Source organism: Nicotiana tabacum, unplaced genomic scaffold (assembly GCF_000715075.1).
Source record: "Nicotiana tabacum cultivar K326 unplaced genomic scaffold, ASM71507v2 Un00002, whole genome shotgun sequence".
NCBI lineage: Eukaryota > Viridiplantae > Streptophyta > Magnoliopsida > Solanales > Solanaceae > Nicotiana > Nicotiana tabacum.
Genome location: NW_027438240.1, coordinates 2133317 through 2154201, shown reverse-complemented (window position 1 = coordinate 2154201; position 20885 = coordinate 2133317). Strand labels below are relative to the sequence as shown.

Genomic DNA, 20885 nt, shown 5'->3' with positions numbered 1-20885 from the left:
CTCAAGGTCTCGTCATTCACTATTTCTTTGGGGTTTCTTTCAGTATCAGCAGGGAGAGTTCCAAGAATTCTCTCAGACAATATAGTTACAATTTGTCCCACTTGCTTCTCTAGATTTTGAATTGCTGCCCCATGAGCATCTAACCTCTCATTTGTCTTGACAATGAAGGCTTTCATCATATCTTCTAGATCGGGTTGATTGGATTGTTGAGGCTGAAACTGCTGCCTTTGCTGATTTTGGAAGCCTGAAGCTCCTTGTCCTTGAAATCTGGGGTTATTTTGTTGCCATGCATTCGCAGTACCCCCAGATGAACTCCATGAGTCAACAACAGATAATACCGAGCACCATTAGCAGAGCTGTAACGGCTAGTTTTCGAAATGGGATACTAAAGAGAATATTCTAGTAGATATTCTCTGCACTTGTACTATTGGGGTGTGTTAAGGGTATGTCTCATATATATAGGAAAAGAGACAGTGATATAGAGTATGTAATATTAATGGTAGGCTATAATCTCGTATTTTAGTCATTTATTGCACTTTAATTGAATTGAGCATTAATCGCAAGTGTTTTGCACTAATCGTATGTTTTATGCCTTGTAGGAGGATTCCTAGCTACGTAGATATTACAGAATGAATTCAAGTGATTTGGAGCTTTGAAATCTTAGTAAAAGCCCAAGGGATTAAGCTGGGGTCACGTTCGGGGGTCGAAAACCACATCTAGATATCAAAAAGTCAAGAAAAATTCGTACTCTAAGAAAACAACACAACCGCAATGCGTGGGGGGTGGCGCACCGCGCCTGTACAAAATTCATACTACCTGTCAGAACTAGCTCTCTGGATTTCCCCACTAATGCCCCATGTGGCGCGTTACCCCATGCGGCGCGCCTGTACAAATTTTACAAAGCAATTGTCCTATTTCGCGTAGGAAAAGGTATTTTCGTTTGGGCCCAACCCTTACTTGGTATATACACATGGAAAAACATTATTTTCTGGACTTTTGACACATCTAAGACCTAAGGAGGCTAAGGAGAAGCTGGAGAAGCAAAAGCAGAAGGAGTTCATCATTCAATCCTCACTCAAGACACGAGTTTGGATCGTTTTATGTTTTCCTTTACTTTAAACATATTTGTGATGAATTACTCCATAACTATGGAGTATTTCTCTTTAGGTTTTGATGGGTTTGGTGTATTGATATTTATTGGCGGATTATAACTCTAGTTTTTATGTATTGAATCGTTTTGGATGTTTTAATAGTTGCATCTATATTTTCATGTTCATGTAATCGAGAAAGGCATAACTTTTGATATCTTTGCATTATCTTATTGGTTGAATTCATTAATTCCTCTTAGTAATATAAAGAGGCTAGTTGAATTGTTGATTAAACCTAGTTAGGAGAATAATCGAAGGAGATTCTCCTAAAGACCAATCCATTACGAAGTCGTGCATATCTTCACCGAGCTTAAATTAGTTCATATTGTGAGGTTGAGATTAATCGAGAGAGGGGTTTCTACTAGATGTTTGAACTAATAATTGAGTGAATTCGAGAGACTCACTTGAACATTAGAAGTGAATTACTAGAGTTAAATCCCAGACATTTATCTTGAACCTATTCACTTAATCCCTATTTTCTCCCATTGATATCTTCCTTGCTTACTTTTGTTTCGATTGTCATTCATCAATTAGCTTTAGATTCTTAAGTAATTTTAGTTTTTAATTACATAATTCTCAACTGTTGATTATCTTGGATAGCAATCTAGCTACAAACTGCGATAATATTATTTAACTTCAATCCATGTGGATACGATATTATATTATACTATATTCATCTAGCGAGCATATTTAAGTGTGTGTTTTGCGCTCGTCAAATTTTGGCGTCGTTGCCGGGGATTGGCAATCAATAGTGTTGGAAATAGTTTGTAGTGCTAATTCAGGAATTAATCTATTTATTTTATATTTCTCTTTTAACGTTTGGTATTCCTTGACCTTGCGCAGGCTACAGGTTAGATTGGTGCATGACTCGATCTTCTGGGAAGGAAGTGCTACCATACGAACCAGAAATCGAGAAATAACTGCGACAACTGAGGAAGGAAAAAAATCTCCCCGAGAATCTAGAGAAGGTTGGGCAATCCTCAATCAAAGAAATTATGGCTGGAGATGATGATAATGTGGATTTGGCTGCAAGAGAGGCAGCCCTACAACGAGAAAAAGTTGTACGAGATGCTGAGGAAGCAGCTTTTCAAAATGCACAACTTGTCTATGAAGAGGAGAGGGCTCGGAGAATTGCTCAGAAACAACCCTTGGGTGCAGACCAGTTCGGAATTATATCTCCCGGGGATGGGAAACCACTCGACGATTATGCTAGACCGGTCTACAACCAAGGATTATCAAGTATTAGACCACCTCCAGTTGCAACTAACAATTTCGAGTTAAAGCAAGGGTTACTCCAAACCCTTCAAAATTGTAGTGTCTCCAGAGGGAAGATGAACGAAGATCCAAACACACATCTGATGGACTTCGAGGAGATTATGAACACCTTTCAATATAATGGTGTGTCACAAGATGTAGTGTACTTAAAGGCATTCCTCTTCACACTAAAAGATGATGCTAAGCAGTGGCTTCGAAGCTTGCCAATGGGATCAATTAGAACATGGGAAGAGATGACCAAAAAATTTCTTTATAAATATTTCTCTTCAGCTAAGACGGGAAAGTTTAGAAGAGAAATCCATAACTTCTGCCAGAAAGATACTAAAACTATGTTTGAAGCTTGGTAGAGGTTTAAGCAATTAGTTCAAAAGTGTCAACATAGCGGAATTGAACTTTGGATGCAACTCCGGGATTTTTGGGATGGATTGACACTAGCCTCACGTAGAACATTGAGTAATGCAGTTGGAGGCCCATTGATGAAGAAGACTATAGAGGAGATAGTCACAATTCTAGATGAGTTGTCTGAAGATGCAAACCAGTGGCCTCCTGAGAGTGGTGAAAGAAGAAGATCAACTAGTGTTCACCAAGTTGATGCTAACACATCTGTGCAGGTACAGCTTAATGCAATGGCAAAAGAAATACGGAAGTTGACCTTAGCTTCGATACAAAGTGAGCCTCATGTAGCATATGATATTTGTGGAAAAGGACACCCTACTCATGAGTGTCAAGCCTCAACTGAGGAAATGAATGCTGTGGGGAATTATAATTTCAATGCAATGGGTCAGAAGCACCCCGATTTTTTATGGAGTTCATCTGGGGGTACTGCAAATGCATGGCAACAAAACAACCCCAGATTTCAGGGACAAGGAGCTTCAGGCTTCCAAAATCAGCAAAGGCAGCAGTTTCAGCCTTAACAATCCAATCAACCCGATCAAGAAGATATGATGAAAGCCTTCATTGTCAAAGACAAATGAGAGGTTAGATGCTCATGGGGCAGCAATTCGAAATCTAGAGAAGCAAGTGGGACAAATTGTAACTATATTGTCTGAGAGAATTCTTGGAACTCTCCCTGTTGATACTGAAAGAAACCCCAAAGAAATAGTGAATGATGGGACCTTGAGAAGCGGGCAAGTGTTGAAAGATCCCACTTTAGTCCAAAAAGATGTGATACCTGAAAAAGAAAGTTAGGAGCAGCTGAAAAATGAAGTTGATAAGAAGAAAAAAGGTAGGAAGGGAGCTGAGAAAAAGAAGAAGGAGGAAACTTCAAGGAGGGAGGAATCAAATGAAGAGAGCAAGCACATGCCTGCTTTACCTTTTCCCCAAAAGCTATTTTGAGAAAAGCTGGACAAACAATTTGAGAGATTTCTGGATATGCTAAAACAGGTTAATGTAAATTTTCCATTCACAGAAGTGCTCTCCCAAATGCCAGCTTATGCCAAATTCTTGAAGGATATCCTGACAAAGAAGAGGAAGATAGAAGAGACCTCAGTAGTCAAGCTCATAGATCATTGCAGTGCAATCTTGCAAAACAAACTCCCACAAAAGTGTGTGGAGATCCAGGGAGTTTTACTATACCTTGCTCTTTAGGCACTATTAATTTTGACAAGTCTTTATGTGATTCTGGTGCCTCAAATAATTTAATGCATTTATCTATTTACAGGAAACTGGAGCTGGATATTGGAGAGATAAGGTCGGTGCCAATATCTTTGCAGCTGGCAAACCAAACGACTCTGATACCCGAAGGGATATTGGAAGATATTTTAGTTCGGGTAGATAAGTTTGTATTTCCTGTAGACTTTATAGTGGTGAATATAGAGGAGAACAAGAGGTCCCTATAATATTAGGAAGACCATTCATAGCAACGGGTAGAGCAATCTTAGATATATATGAGAGAAGACTCATGCTTAGAGTGGATGAAGAGACTGTAACTTTTGAGATGAATGTAAAAATGGGGGTTAAAAGGATAAGCCAGCTGCAAGTGTTGAGTGGAAAGTGAAGAGTTAGAAAGAGAAGGCTCCGTGATTGAAAAAGATAAGTCGGGGGTGTACCCCAAGAAGGTTGAGAAGAAGCTATCTACATGGATGTGTGCACTGGTTCGTGCGAGAGGAATGGAGCCCGACTTTGATTCAGACCCCGACTAGATACTCAGGGAAGTTTCCTTTACCTTATGCTTTTTAATTGTGTGTCATGGGGACATGCCAGAACTTAAAGTGTGGGGTGGGAGATAATTGTATGTTGTATGTATATGTGTTAGTTTTGTTAGTTGTAGTAGTTAGAAAAAAATAAAAAAAATAAAAAACATAAAAATTGAAAAAAATTAAATTTTCGATTTTATTGGACGATGGATATCAGTCGACAGGTTTCTTGAGGGATTAAAATCGAAAGAAAAAGACAAAAAAGATTTTCTTTTGTTAGGTAGTGTAATAATTCCCCCTTGATTTTTCTTTGTGCCGCAGTTCTTTTACAAGGGTTTTGTTTGAACCGGGTATAGTTAGTTTTTAAATTTTGTTAGTAGTAGGAAACCTTGTGTTGTGTTTTGAATTGAAAACAATATCTCTTGACTCTAATATACCTTGAGAATAATTAGTGCTTTAGTTGTGACGCTTAGGCTTAGTTTTTGACTTTAGTGTAAGTACCTTAAATTGTATGATCTTAACTTTTGCTTAACTGCTTTGACTGGAGTGTCTTGATAGTCCGATCCTGAATGAGTTATGTGCCATATGGGTATGAGGTTTTGAGTTATTCTGTGCATTGCATTTGATGTCTAGAACTTGCCCCGTGTGTTTGCAAAGTGAAATAGTAGTTTATTCAGTCTTGGAAGTGATATAGGCATTTCTTTGTTGAGCCAGATATATGTGTTTACCCACCAAATGTTAGGTATCGTAGTTAACCCATTTGAGCTTGTAATCCTGTTTCTTTGGCAACCACATTACAAGGCTTAACCATTTGTTTGAATCGGCCATCTATTTGAACCGTTTACCTCTCGTAAGCACTTGAAATTGTTATGAACTTTGTAAAAGTTGAAGTGTGGGGTGGTTGGTTTGGATTTTGAGTGAAACTATTGAAATAAGATAGGAGGTGCACTGTTTTGAGGAAAAGTATGAGCCACTTGAATTGAAAAAAAGAAAAAAAGAAAAAAAAAGTGTATAATTGTGCAAAATATTCCTTAATAGTGGACTCTTGATGTAATTGTGCTTAAAGAAGTAGGGAATTAATGTATATTGATGTGAAGTTGAAGTTTTGGTTTGACATAAGTGTGGTATTTTGAACGGTTAATTGTATATGTATTAAAGTTCTTAGGGAGGTGTAATCACTCTTATATCTAAATGTATCCTACCCATCCCACAACCTACATTACAACCAGTGAAAGTCCTACTTGATCCTTGACTGAATGAGCTCAATTAGTAGAGTAGTACATTACGGGCAAGCCTATGGTGCATCTTTTGTGGCATATGAATGTTATTTTTAAGAGTGAGTGAATTCTTTCTATCTTGAGTTCCTAATTGTCCTTAATTTCATTGTGTTCGGAACTATTCTCTATTGTTGTGTGAGAGCACTTGATTCATGAAGGAAAGGTAATGCTTGACCTCTATATTGAAGTAAGTGAGCGGGTTATAAATAATGCATGATACGTGTGAGTCAAATCTTGAGGCTAGGATGTTACACTATTGTGCTTAATCTATGTTAATTATTCTTGGTATGATGAGTTAGTAGAGTTGTTTAACACGGTTGTGTCTTTATAAAGTGTATTTTGATTGCTCGAGGACGAGCAATTGTTTAAGTGTGGGGTGTTGATGGTAGGCTATAATCTCGTGTTTTAGTCGCTTATTGCACTCAAATTTACTGCACTTTAATTGAGTTGAGCTTTAATTGCAAGTGTTTTGCACTAATCATGTGTTTTATATCTTGTAGGAGGATTCCAAGCTATGTAGATGTTACGGAATGAATTCAAATGATTTGAAGCTTTGAAGTCTGAGTAAAATCCCAAATGATTAAGCCGAGATTGCGTTTGGGGGTCGAAAACCACATCTGAATATCAAAATGTCAAATAAAAAATCCGCACTCTGAGAAAACAACACAACCGCGGTGTGTGGCATGCCGCGCCTATACAAAATCCCTGCTACCTGTCAGAACTAGCTCTCTGGATTTCCCCACTAATGCCCCGCGTGGCGCGTCGCCCCATGTGGCGCGCCTGTACAAATTTTACAGAGCAATTGTCCTATTTCGTGTAGGAAAAGGTGTTTTCATTTGGGCCCGACCCTACTTGGTATATATACATGGAAAAACGTTATTTTCTGGACTTTTGACACATCTAAGACCTAAGGAGGCTAAGGAGAAGGTGGAGAAGCAAAAGTAGAAGGAGTTCATCATTCAATCCTCACTCAAGACACGAATTTGGATCGTTTTATGTTTTCTTTTACTTTAAACATATTTGTGATGAATTATTCCATAACTATGGAGTAGTTCTCTTTAGGATTTGATGGATTGATAATTGTTGGCGGATTATAACTCTAGTTTTTACGTATTGAATCATTTTGGATGTTTTAATAGTTGCATCTATATTCACATGTTCATGTAATCGAGAGAGGCATCTATATTGAGTCGACTGATGAAGTATCCCCCAACTACTTGGGATGAAATACACAACGCATATTGTGCCATGGTCCGAGCAGACGAGGACGACCTCAATGGACCAACTCATCGGCTGACCTCAGTACTGGCCTAATCCAGAAAAGATCAAAGAAATGATACCATAAAGGACCTTGCTGCTTCACGACCTAACATGAAAGGGCATCAACCATATGTCAGAGCGGCCATTGCGCCCTTCTCCCGCCATGAAGAAGGCCCACCCAGATCAAGGACAGGGACTCACCGGAATGAAAGAGGTATGCCTCCTTTATTATCCATTCACAACTTTTGTGTATCACCTACAGATATAGTCTATGCCTTGGAGAAGCTCGGACTAAAGGTGAAGTGGCCTACAAAAGATGAGGTCGGACCTGAGTACCAGAAAATTGGATGCCCTTTGCAAGTTCCATCAAGAACGAGGGCGCAAAACCAAAGATTGCATCGCCTTAAGGCAGGAGGTCGTAAACATATTATGACAGGGATACCTCAAAGAGTTGTTGAGCGACCGGGGAAGGACCAACTTTGCCAGAGGACGCGAACAGCATCAAGGACCGTCGAAACCGCCCTCACCGACCCGCACCATCCACATGATCATCGGTGGCAGCGAAGATGCTTCCATCAACAACATAAAATTCACTACTACCCACAAGCTCAAATGGTCAATCACCCATGAACGATACGATGAACTCGAAGAAAGTTTCATCTTCGATAAGTCGGATACTAACCATTTGATTTTCCCTCACTATGATGCCCTTGTTATTACTTTGCGAATTTTAGATATAGATGTGAGACACATTATGGTAGATGATGGGAGTGACGCGTGCATTATCCTCCCTCGAGTACTTGCACAATTAAAACTCGAAGATAAGATAGTGTCGCGTTGCATCATGCTAACTAATTTTAACAATGCAGTTGAGCAGACATCAGGCGAAATCACGCTCCCCATTCTGGCCGGTGGCATCACTTTGGAGACCACGTTCCACATCATGGACCAATGTACAACGCTATAATAGGGCGACCATGGATACACACTATGAGGGCCATCCCATCCAGCTTATACCAGGTCATCAAATTCCCGACTCCCTGGGGGATATTTAGCATATGAGAGGAACAACGCATATCCCAAGAATGCTACCGCATCACCCTAGACTGCACGGCTACTCAACAAGTGAAGGACAAAGAAAAAGAGGCACAGCAATCAACAGGGTCGAGGTCGATATGTGTTGATAGCGAAGACGTCATTAGAGACCCCGATGTGGTCGAAGCTGCGAAATCGACCATAGAAGACCTCTCGATTAGACGCCAACGATCACAGCAAGAAAGCTTACACCGGTTGTAAACTTCAGGAACTAAGTAAATTCCATCACTTCTTAACTACTAACGCGGATTTGTTTGCTTTCAGCCATGCAGATATGCCGGGTATCCCAAAGGAAGTCACCACGCTCAAACTGAATGTCGACACATTCCACCCCCGGTAAGGCAGGTCAGGTGTAAGTTCAACTTCATAATTAATGACGCGGTACAAGAAGAGGTGGAAAAACTATTGGAAAATGGCTCCATCAGGGAGTCTAAGTATCCCCAGTGGGTCGCCAACGTGGTGATGGTGAAAAAGAAGAATAGGAAACGGCGGATGTGCGTAGATTTCACAGATCTGAACAAAGCATGCCCCAAGGATTCATTTCCATTACCCCATATCGACCAACTCATCGACTCAACGTCCGGGCATGAATTACTGATCTTCTTGGACGCCTATTCATGCTACAATCAAATCCTCGTGGAAGAAGAAGATCAGGAGAAAACCATATTCATCACCCATCAAGAGACATACTATTACAGGGTCATACCCTTCGGGCTGAAAAATGCTTGGGCAACTTACCAAAGGGTGGTGACGAGGATGTTCAAAGACCAGCTCGACAAAATGATGGAAGTCTATATAGACGATATGCTAGTCAAATCCAAAAGGAAGAAAGATCACCTCGACCATCTGAGAGAGACCTTCGACATACTCAGACGAAATAGAATGAAACTGAACCTCAAAAAATATGCGTTCGGCGTGGCCTCAGGAAAATTTCTTGGTTTCCTGGTATCACAACGAGGAATCGAGGTCAATCCTGATCAAATCAAAGCCATCGAGGGGATACCAGAATACTTGACCACCAAAAAATAGGTTCAGAGGTTGACAGGCCTTATCGTCATCCTTTCAAGATTCATCTCACGATCATCAGATAGGTGTCACAGATTCTTCGACGTACTCAAGAAGGATAACAGCCTCCAATGGACTTCTGAGTACGTACATGCCCTAAAGAAGTTGAAAGCGTACCTGTCATCACCACCACTGCTTTCTAAGTTGGAGCCAGAGGAACGTCTCCTCATTTACCTCGCTATATCCAAAGTAGCTGTGAGCGAAGTCCTGGTTCGAGAAAATAAAGGTACGCAATCTCCCATATATTACATTAGCAAAACATTAGTCGACGCCGAGACGAGGTACCCTCACCTCAAAAAATTGGCCTTGGCCTTGAATCATCCCTTGACTCAGACCTTCTCAAGACCAATAATGAAAGCAGTGACTCATCGGAGGGTCTTCCTATTATCTAGAAGAAGGTAGAAAAAAGACCCATGGAGGAAACCCCCAAACGGCTTGCATACAAGAAAGGGAAAGTGGAAAGCACTGATTTTGGGCCAGAGGATAAACTGAACTTCTATGGACCAAGTGAGAAATCGAGGTTTGAGTCTTATAAGTCTAAATCTATGGCTTATGGACACTCTGTAAGTATCCCTCTTATGAAAAATTTGCATTGTGATGTGATTTCTATCTTTGATGTTCAACGTCTCTCTCTCATCTATTTGATACTGTTGGAAATTCTGTGTATTAAGAACATGTGAGGATGTTTTATGCAAATTTGTTCATTAATGATAAAGATTATTTGGAGTCAATGGTTCTACGTACTCGTATTGTTCTAGATTCTTATCAATTTGAGAAGATTTTTTCTGCTAAGTTTCATGGATTTAATATTTTTGTGCAAAACTATTGGCCAAAAGACTTTGAAGTCACTTTAGAAGAGGCAAAAACTTTTTTGTCTGAAAACCCTGCTGACATTGGTCCAAAAAGTCTTAAATTTGAACACCATGTGTTAGCCCACATGATTGCTACTACTCTCCTTCCTAGGACTGGGTCTTTCAGCACTTTGACTATTAGGGATATCTTTGTTCTTTACTGCCTTGTGAACAATAAAAGGCTTGACTGGTTTGTGTGGATTTGTTAGTATATGCTTGAAAGTATCAGGGACATATCTTCTTCTGCTGCTTGTTTGCCCTATGGCTTGCTCGTCTCACACATTCTTGAGGTCATGAAGGTTGATTTGGCACCTTTTTTCCCCAAGTACATTTCTAGCACCTATGATAAGACAGTTTTTGCTATGATGGGTTATACCTTAAGTGACGATGGATGGGTCAGACGTGCCAAGGTTGAAAGCATTCCAGTATAGGTTGAGTCAACCACTGAATCAACTGAGCCTCAGTCGACTGCTACTACCTACCTACAACAGATTTAGCAAGGACTAGATGGGGTAAAAACCATGCTCACTGTAATGAAAGAACATGTAGACAAGATCAGGGAAGTCACCAAAGAAATAGGTACAGACGTGGCTGAACTCAGGATGGACATGGGAGCCACAAGGAGGTAAGGAATCAGCGCATTCAACTCCATGATAGAGAAGATGGACAAAATCACCAAAGAAGTTGAAACCTCCTATGACTCTTTCTGCACCAAAGTGATCAATACTCTGAAATACTTTTTGGGGAGGAACTAAGGCAATTATGTATGTGTGTGTGTATTTTTAAAACAATCTTTTTGCTCTTTGTTTATTTTGTTTTGTTATTACTTTTGCTTTGGTCTGTAAGAACCATCACCATGTGCCTATGTTGAAGGCATATTATCTGCTACCCTAACTACGATGTTCATTATTTACTCTTGTATGTCTGTAATATCTACACTTGCTTCTTTATTTTTGATTGATGTCAAGGATGGAGAAATGTGAGAGTAAAGCAGAGCAACAACTCAGGGGGAGCAGCATTTTAGGACATGAAAGGGAAGTGTACTTTGTTTACTCTTTTTGATTGTCATCATCAAAAAGGGGGAGATTGTTACACTTAAGTTTCAATGATGACAATAGTGCAAATATAATTGTATATGTTTAATTGCAGAAAATTAGGAGGACAATGCTCAATCAAAGGAAGTCAAACATATCAAGGATATCAGAAAGGAAACATCAGTATCGGTGTGGTACCTACATCCAGTTCCCTTGGGTCACAAGGGCTCTCTTAGATCTTCAATAGTTTGTTATGGTAGTAGTAGTTTTTGGATCATTTACCATTAACGATTTTCAGCAGCGAGTTTTACAAACTTGACACAACTCTTATTTTGTTTCCTAACACTTCCTATCTTTTGAGACACTAGTAAACTCAGGAATACAGTGTTTGTGCTAAGAACTAGAAAGGTATAAAAAATAGTGGTAAGTTACGTCTTTGAATTCTTGAGTCTGCCAATTTTCTTATACGAGAGTCTTGAGTAGCCTTTGCAGATTGAACCCTTGATTGAGGCACAAAATATTCTAAGAGATTTGACCCAAGGAGTGCCTGCTCAAGAGATGGGTTGGATTCATTATCTTCCTTCATTTTCTCATTTATAATCAAGGGAGTGATTTGTGGTTTGACTTGTTCGATCAATCTTCATAATCTCCAGATTCCAAATCGATCCTTGACGTAAGGACTATCTTCATATAGCGACTGCACTTGATCTTGTTTCCTTTTTTATGGTATTGACATCCTTTGATTTAGCATTATCCTTGTTGCACTTGATCTAACCAGTATAAAACTCTTGTATTCTCAGCTTTTAAATTCCTTACAATTTATTTTCATCGTCAATCAAACCTGCTCATAAAGTAAAGTCGACTAATTCTCTTCTGAGTCGACTAAGTTTTTAATTTAGTTACAATTCCCCCCTCCCTGTACTTTCAAAAACCCTCTTGAATACATATATAGTTAGCCTTTTCTCAATGCGTTTCTGAATTAAAAAAATTTTAAAAAAAAAAGAGAAAGAAAGAAGAATTAAGATGGGTATAATGGAAAGAATGGAGGGATTTAAACAAAGACTAAGGTGGTTGTGGTGATGGTTCCAAAAATATTAGAGAGGGCCTACCGAGGGAGAAAATAAATAGGAGAGTAGGCTTTTCAGGGACCTAGTTTTAGTGTACATGCGTTATATGTGTACATCACGTCAATTAATATAAAACGTGTAAGAAGAATAAATTATTAAAAATTAGCAATAGATGTTATACTAAATGTGATATTTGTTCAAATGATTAAAATGAATGTTATTACATTTATACAATACCTGAATTCAATATAAGATGATATTTGGTTGAATTAGTTATATGGTATTTGGAGAGTTTAGAGATTTTATTATCATTATTATATAAGATATAAAAAATATGTTATGTTGTTATATCTCACTCAACATCTCTTTTATTAATATTATATTAATTATAACATAGTACAAGAAAATAATAAAATAGTTACTCCTATTACTTAATTAATTGTCAATTTGGGACAAACTTTTTTTTTTAACGCAATTAAGAGCACAGTCTTTGAGTTGGTATAAATGAAGTATAAAAACTTTATGCTAATCATCGTATAAGGAATAAATCAATTTTCAATTTTTCTAGACAATACAAAAATAAAATATAATTTAATTTATCAAGATTCTAAAATTAATATTTTATGTAGAAAAATTAGGTGAAGCTATTTTTATAACAAAAGATATTAAAAGTTTAAGAACGTGTTCTGCTCTATTCATTTTTTCTTTTCTTGGGTTAAGTCTAATATTAAATTCTTTTTAATTTAAATATTAGATGTCTATTTTTAGCATGTGAAATTTGCTCATTTAAAGTTCATCAAAATTATAAATACGATAAGTGGAACCTCTTCTTATGTAAATATATTTGCTAGATTCTTATTGGTCTAAGTGTAAATTCTTTCTAACATATACATTCAAGACCAAATAAAAGTTAATAATACCTTAAACTCATTCCGGATAAACTTTGCCATTAACGATTTTGAAGTTCCAAAATCAAGTTCGCTGAGGACAATTTTTCAAATTTAAATTTATTTCAAAGTTTCAAGTATATTAGTTTTATTTAAAGTTTAAATATCATCTATAGTTAGAATTTTACATATTATGGATGTAAATTAATTTATTTTTTAAATTAACATTACCACTGAAAATTCTGGCTTCTAGAATTTTATACCTAAAGTTAAATCAAAACTCTTTAAAAGTTAAAAAAAAAAAAAGGAAAAAAGTTAACATGCATTGGTGATGTATTTTAGGTAATTAATTATTGAAAGTATTTGTAAAAGAAAAAGTGACTAGCAATTATATACATCGGAGGCTAAGAATACGCATTAAATTCTAAAAACATGTCTACAAGCATATAAATGTTGGTTTAAAGAAAGAATTGAAGCAAGGTAAATTATAATTGAATTTAAATCCTAAATATTAGGACATTCTATATAGTTTAAATAAGAAATTTTTATATAAAAAGATTATTTGATTTTGAACTTCTCAATATTAGAAAATAATTAAATGACTGTTTTATCTAGTATGGAATCTGTTTTTAAAGGACAAAAAGGCGAATAACATTTCGATAAGGGCCATAATTTTATAGAAAGGTAAGGATGGTTCGTTTCTTACATCAAATTAGAATGAATTTGACACCTTTTAAGAAGAAATTAGATTGTATTCAAATTAAAAATATAACATCTCTAAAATTCAAAACATAATGGGTTAAGAAAAGACTCCTAAGTTTTTATTTGATAAGGATCAATGTTCCAGGAAAAAAATCCCTTAACAAAAGTAATTAGAATTTCTTTTTTAATAAAGTATTTTTCTCTTTAGTTACAATTTGATTACTTGTTGAAAATATATTTTTCTCTTTACTTAGCTTTGATTTTAGGAATTGAAAAAAATCTTATTCCTAGTTGAAAACATATTTTTCTCATTTATTTATGTATGAATTTTAGGAATGCAATTTTTTACTCTTCTTTTATTTACGTTAGAAATTTAGGAATGTTTTATTTTTTCTTTTAACTTGTAGATGGGTTTTATTTACTTTTCATAAGTACATTTCATATTAGATAAAATTTTAATCATACTCAATATATGTCTTTTTTTTATTTAAATTAGGAATTGCTAAACCCTTTGAGGATAATTTTGTCCCTTCTTGAAAAGATATATATTTTATTTACATTTAGGATATTTTTTGTTTTTCGTAAAAAAATTATTTTGATACTTTGACATAAAAGAAATAGGATTAATGAACGTATTTCAAAGTCAATTTAACAATAGAATGCTGTTTTGCTATCTTTTGGTTATCATAAAGGAAGAGAGTTTTCAAAGGCTCTTTTTCCTTTTACTGCTTGATAAGTAGCAAATTTTTCAAGAAATATTTTTTCATAACAATAACAGATACCTATTCCTTCTTACGCAATTTTGAAGGAATTAAAATTAAATACAAATTCCTAACTATTGGTTTAGCTAAGATACATTTTTTTTTTGGGTAAAAAGGTGTAGAAAAAGTCAAAGTTGTATATTTATAGTAAACTTCAAAAGTTCTAAATATATTAGGACATTTTAAATGATTCAGATAAGAAAATATTTAATAACCAAAATTTGTTACAATAGTAGGAAACAGATAGTTCCTATATCACACTTTTAACGCCAGGTATTTCAAACGGTATAAGACACGTGGCCTCAGACTATTTGCGGTGCTCAATGAACATTGGGCGCAATATAGTTGGACCCATATTCTCTGTCTCTATTTCAAGCATAAAAATGCTAACTTACGCGTAATAGTAAACCCAGAAAAAGACAAAAAACACTCTACAGGGTAACATGCAGACAAAAAGGGTGCGTACTGCGCAAGCTGGCTACTATAGTGTTCAAGCCTCTGTTGCATTCTAGTACTACTCCCTATTTATACTACCCGTATACATCGCAGTCTTTTCCAATTCTTTCTCATCATTTTCTCCCAAAACCTTCTCTGTTAGTATTTCTTCTTTCTGAAACCCTTGCAAATCCATTTTCTGCAAATCGCCATTTGAAGATGCAAGAAAACAAAACGTAAGTCACTTAATCAAGTTTTCTTTCTCATATGTGTATACACAAATATAAAAATTCTTCATTCTAAGTATTATTCTTCCATGCATACGTGTATAGTACTATTACTATAAAGAGTAAACATCGATTGACTCAAGTCAAGGATCAGTCAAAATCTCTTCCTTTCACTTTATTTGGTATATTTTCTGTTTTCTTGATATCGTGTGCCCTGTTTGTTCCTATATTTTCTAATCCCTAAAAAATCAAAATCGATCCATCCCCAATTCCTCATTCCTCACGCAAACAAAAAGGAAAAAACCCAGGTCAATTTTGGTCTCCATCTTCTCCGATTTCTCTGCCAGTGACCAGCGAACTTCTGCGTTTGGAAGTTCTCGCTGCTCTCCGTCTCCGCCGGCGCTACTCGTTACTCCGACAGTCCGACAATTCCACTCCGCCATTGAACTGGTTCGAACTTCGAATCACTTATATTTTCTTTTCCTTTTTTTTTGCTTCAAAGTTTCAGTTGTGGTGTTAAATTTCTCTGATTTTTGGTATGGTAAATATTCTTGGGACAGTACACTGGGAATAATTAGTTAGCTTTTATCAAAATTTTGAGCTAAAATGAAACTGTAATCTAGTATCAAAGTGGAAAAAAACTCATTTTAAAATGTTAGTGAACTTAGTGTGGCTTCTGGGAGATGAAATATGATAACTTAGCATTCCAACTGTTGACTCGTTGGAATTCTTGAATTTCTTGCTAATTTGTATAGGAGTCTGTCACCACTTTCTGGAGCTACAGTACTAGTATTGGTATCTTTTTGTTCCTTTTGTTTATTTAATTGTTGAGGAATAATATGTTTTAACTACTTTATACATTCAGCAGATTGAAGTTGCAATGAACTTGTTGAAATTTTACAACAAAGTATCAGCAGATTGAAGTTGCAATGAACTTGTTGAAATTTTACAACAAAGTACCAAAAATAAGTTCGGCGTCTCAAAATCAATCTAACCGAGAAGAAAATGCCGATCAATCAGATTTCCCCTCACATTCTTCTCTAAGACAAGAAATTGATACAAATGGTCCAAAGTCCGATCCAGCTGAAAGAACAACTCCAATATTGGAGTATCATCCAAACCATCACGATGAAATAAAGAGGACATACATTCAAAGTGGTCCTTGCCAACCTCGGTATCATGACTTCCCTCAATCTGACTTTTCTGGATTTAAGCGTCGTTTTAATCCTAAATGGTTTGATGAATTTAAATAGTTGGAGTATAGTGTAAATACCGATGCTGCATATTGTTTACCTTGTTATTTATTTAAGGGCGAAAGTATTCATCGATGCACCTATTTGTTGGGGAATTTTTTTCTTGTTCAAGTTTGAACACCCTTGAAAATTTTTCTAGCTTCGCCACTGGTTCTAACTTCCCCTTTTAACATTAATGACATATGTATCAGTATAGCAAGTGTGTTTACTGATTTGTATTAGTATATCATTTTATGTTTCGAGTGTTTAGCATATTGTTTTTGCTTTAAACCTAGGCTTTTGCTAAGGTTGATTTTAAGGGGGGTGCACCAAAGTAAATTATATACGTATAATTTATTTATTTATTATTTATGTAACTGCCATTTGTTTTTGGCATGTGGTAGGTCGAGCAAAAGGCAGAGTGAAGATTTTTCAGCCGAAACGCCAAGGAAGAAACCAACTAGGGCTCTAAGAGTCCAAGTTGATTCAGATGAGGAAGTTGGCATTGAAGAAAAAGTTTATTATTTTCGGGTTCTGTTGCCAAATGGGATAACTTTAGAGTTGCAAGTACGTGAACCGCCAACTGAAATGCCGGTTCAGGACTTTGTTATTGTAGTGAAGCGAGAATGCCTTAATGTTGGGGGAAGAACAGAGTGCGGCCTGAAGTCCAAACGACAGATTTATTGGACGAGCAAGGATTTGCATTTTGTAGATGCTTTTGAGAACAAGATAACAAAGACGTTGGATTTCAGGAATCTTAAGCCTAATTACAAGTCTCATATATTAAGGCTTTGTGTATGTCTGTTTTATTTTGGCTTTCATTATTTGAAATTTCTCGTTTATTTTGGTCCCATTTGTTTTGTTATTGGTTGATTTTTTTATTTATTTAAAAAAAGTAGTATTTGAAGTTAAGTTGAAAAAAACAAATTCGGAAGTTGAAGTTGTATTTGGACATAAAAATAGAGTTGAAGATTCTGAGTGAAAAAACTTTGAAAACCTAAAACCTATGTTTCAAACTTCAAATTCCATATTTGAAGTTTTAAGTTGGCCAATTTGATAAGCAAACACTTATTTGAGAATTTTAAACAGACATTTATTTTTGGACAAATGGTGCCTTGTGCATTGAAAGTGTAAATATTTTGTTAAACCTGGAATTACCTAATGCAAAACTTAAATATGTAAATATTTTTACGCTATTAGTGCATAGAACTTAAACTCTTTTGTTATTTCTATTTTCCATACAGGATGGTTCAGCTGAAGCAGATAAATATGAGGTTAGTACTTCAGTCTCTGGCTGCTTGCTATTCAAGAATATATGGTATATACGTTAACTGAGTGTATGGTTGCATTTGACAGAATATGTGGGATCTTACACCGGATACTGATTTATTGAAGGAGCTACCCGAAGAATATACTTTTGAAACTGCGCTTGCAGATTTGATTGTAAGAATCTAATATTGCACATAACTTTCTCTATTTATGTTGATCATTTTAAGCATTAACTTCATGTCAACTGTATATCAGGATAATTCATTGCAGGCTGTATGGTCTAATCAAGCTAACCAGAGGAGATTAATAAGGTATGGAATTTTGAAGCTGGATAGCTCAATAAAGCATGTACTCAACTCAAACTCTTAAATTATAAAATTCTTAATGACTGGATATAGTGTGATAGTTACTAAAGACTAATTTTTTTTTAAAGATGTTAATATATACTTGAGAGTATACCAATATATTGTTCATCCTGGGAACGAGTGTCAAGTGTTTTCCTAAAATGGTGATCCCGAAAAATCCTCCTCTGTAACATGTAATCTTGTTTTTGTCCTGTTCAGTTAAAATTGCATACTAGAATACACATGAATCTTGCCTGAAACTGGATAATTTAATTCCCCAAGAAACTTCTAACTCAGTTTTCTAATCATTTTAACATCTTGCAAGTGTGCCATTGTCAACTGTATCCTTTTTCTCTTCGGATATTATACAGGATGGTTTCAATTTTCCTATTCAATTCAGTTCATGCTTCAACTAACTTCTTAACTAAATGATCCTTTTGATATTGCCGCCTAACAATGAATTCCAAGGATTTATAATTTATTCTTATCGTGTTCTGCATGTGCTCACACTTATTTGTTTGACCTGCTGTTTGGCAGTAGATGTGTAGCTCTGCCCTTGTGATTAATCGTGACCATATCTTACTAAGATTTGATATTGTCTTATTTCCTGTTGGCTCCTACTTTTTCTTTTCACTGGCTTTCACTTAACTTATGTAAATCTATTATGTTAAATAGCGCCTACGGCTGTTTCATTGTCTTGATCAATAGCTCTGCATAAGATGTTTCATTATCTTGATTAATAGCTCGTATCTCATACTCCCTGAAACCGTTTACCAATTCTCTTATTTTGCAGTCTAAAGTTAACTGAGAAGAGGATCACAATATTTGACACAGGCCCTGGTATGGATGGAAGTGCTGAAAACTCTGTAGTGAAGTGGTAAGTTGTTCTTTCACAGATTTACCTGGGAACTTGTGAGTTATCAGAATGACGTGTACTCAGGCTGTAAGTTAACTTTGAGTTCTAAATTAATAAATACTTTCTTATGTGTTGCATAAAGCGGTTCTTCTTGAGGTTGGCACCAAGACACTTGAATCAGTCCTTAAAAATGGAAGTTGGTGTCTTAGATGGTTCAAGATTTAAGTTATATGGATCAACAACTGTTCCTCAGAAACGCCTCAATTTCTCTTTTCTTTTGACTGTTCTAGATCATTCCTTTTGATGCATGAAGATCTCTCTCACATATAGATAGATTATTTTTCTTCCGTGTCTTGTTCTTTTGAAAATAACTTCCAGAAAAATCAGAGGTCTGTTTTTGTATCTGCTATTTGAATTTATGTTAGGTCTATTTGCACTTACCAAAAAAAAAGTTTATGCTAGGTCTATTTGTTACAATGACTATCATTTGGTTTTGAAAGAATTTATCTTTAATTGAGGGAAAACCACTTGTAGCAGATATGGAAACAACGACTTAATGTCTTCTTTTAAATAAAGGATGTCAAAGAAACTCATACACTTCTTTGATGGCTTGATGCATTGTGATGAAAGATGAATACAAAGAGTAAAACGCTTCTGTAACACTCAGGGTCTCCAGAAAGTGATCAATGCAGTGCCCATAGTTTGTCTAGACTGCAATCAGATAAATAGAACTGAAGAGTTGATGCAGTGAGAAAGCTGCATGTATTTTACTAATCTGCACCTAAACGACAATTATCTTCATTCAATTCTTTTGTGATTTCTATCTCAAAGCCAGCTTAGGAACTTGATACTGTTTTCTTGAATTACGTCATCAGTTTTTTCATCTTTACTGTTATTTAATGCACTTTCATTGTTATTTTATTTTTTTATTATTTTTATTATGTGTCGTATGTTTTCAGGGGAAAGATGGGAGCTTCTCTACATAGATCATCGAGATACAGAGGCATAGGAGGAAAACCTCCATACTTAATGGTTGTTTTTTAACTCCAACATACAGTTTGCTTAACCGTATCCAAAAGACTTCTATTAGAAATGAATTTCCAATACACAGAAATATCTATTTACTGTGCATTTGTTGAGTTTTGAATCTCCAGGCTAGTAACAGGTCCAGCTTGAACTTAGAGACCGGTAGTTACACATTGTAATGAACTCATGCCTGATTTCGGTCTTATCATTTCCCTGCAACTTGGCACTGTCAAGTATCCTGTATGTTGTCTCTTAAATGTTTTGAACATAAATGAACTCAGTAACACAAGATAATCTCAATTTTGAACTGGATTCTGAAAAATCTTGAATCATCAATGACATATTCATTTCTACCATTTCATAGTGTCTTCAAATTATTGGTTCTCCAAGACTGGCTTTCCCGTGATCAGTGAGATGGGCATAAAAATTCTTTTTGCATCCGTTTTGGCAACAAATCATGAAATGACAATTGCTGCCTAAAGTTTGTACTTATTCCAGTGAAGAGCAGCCTCTACGTAAAGTTCTTGTTGTGATTCAGAGTCATCTGATAACGAGATTTCAAGAGATACCTTTAGCCCACCTCAACTTGATATTAGTTTACTTTGCAAATTTTTTCCTTGTAAGGCTCTATATTGGGAACAGTTGGGAGTTATTCTTTTTGACATTTATTTACCTGTCGATTTGAAGGTTTAGCCCCATGGTACACACTAGTCTTTGCATAATTTTGTTGATGGTTGATAATCCATTGGAGGCAGAAGCTGAAATTCATAGTCAGCTATCGATAATAGGAAAGACCTATTTTTATACTATTTTGTCCGGAAAAAACAAGCAAAAAGAGCATTACTAGTATTAAAATGGAAAATATAATTTTCTTACCAACTTGTACTTAATAACTTTTTATCTTCCTTTTTTATTCCCTTTTCTTCAAATGCTCCTTAT

At 36.0% G+C, this 20885-nt stretch overlaps 1 protein-coding gene across 7 annotated transcripts in view; it reads left to right on the top strand.

Moving 5' to 3' along the window:
* Positions 1 to 15090: 15090 nt before the first annotated feature.
* Positions 15091 to 20885, top strand: part of LOC107784267 (structural maintenance of chromosomes flexible hinge domain-containing protein GMI1) — a 30188-nt gene continuing 24393 nt past the window's right edge. For 4 of the 7 annotated variants that reach the window (XR_012707058.1, XR_012707057.1, XM_075248605.1 and 1 more), the window contains exons 1-8: positions 15365 to 15669; positions 16088 to 16393; positions 16856 to 17246; positions 17696 to 17725; positions 17808 to 17894; positions 17976 to 18031; positions 18858 to 18941; positions 19880 to 19952. Coding sequence is in view for 5 of the 7 variants with exons in the window: in XM_075248605.1 (XP_075104706.1) it covers positions 16149 to 16393; positions 16856 to 17246; positions 17696 to 17725; positions 17808 to 17894; positions 17976 to 18031; positions 18858 to 18941; positions 19880 to 19952 (966 nt within the window). In the remaining 2 variants the exon portion in view is untranslated. Of the gene's footprint in view, positions 15229 to 15364; positions 15670 to 16084; positions 16394 to 16855; positions 17247 to 17695; positions 17726 to 17807; positions 17895 to 17975; positions 18032 to 18857; positions 18942 to 19879; positions 19953 to 20885 lie in introns of those variants that run through there. The other 3 variants (XM_016605366.2, XM_016605367.2, XM_016605369.2) reach the window with 3 other exon arrangements.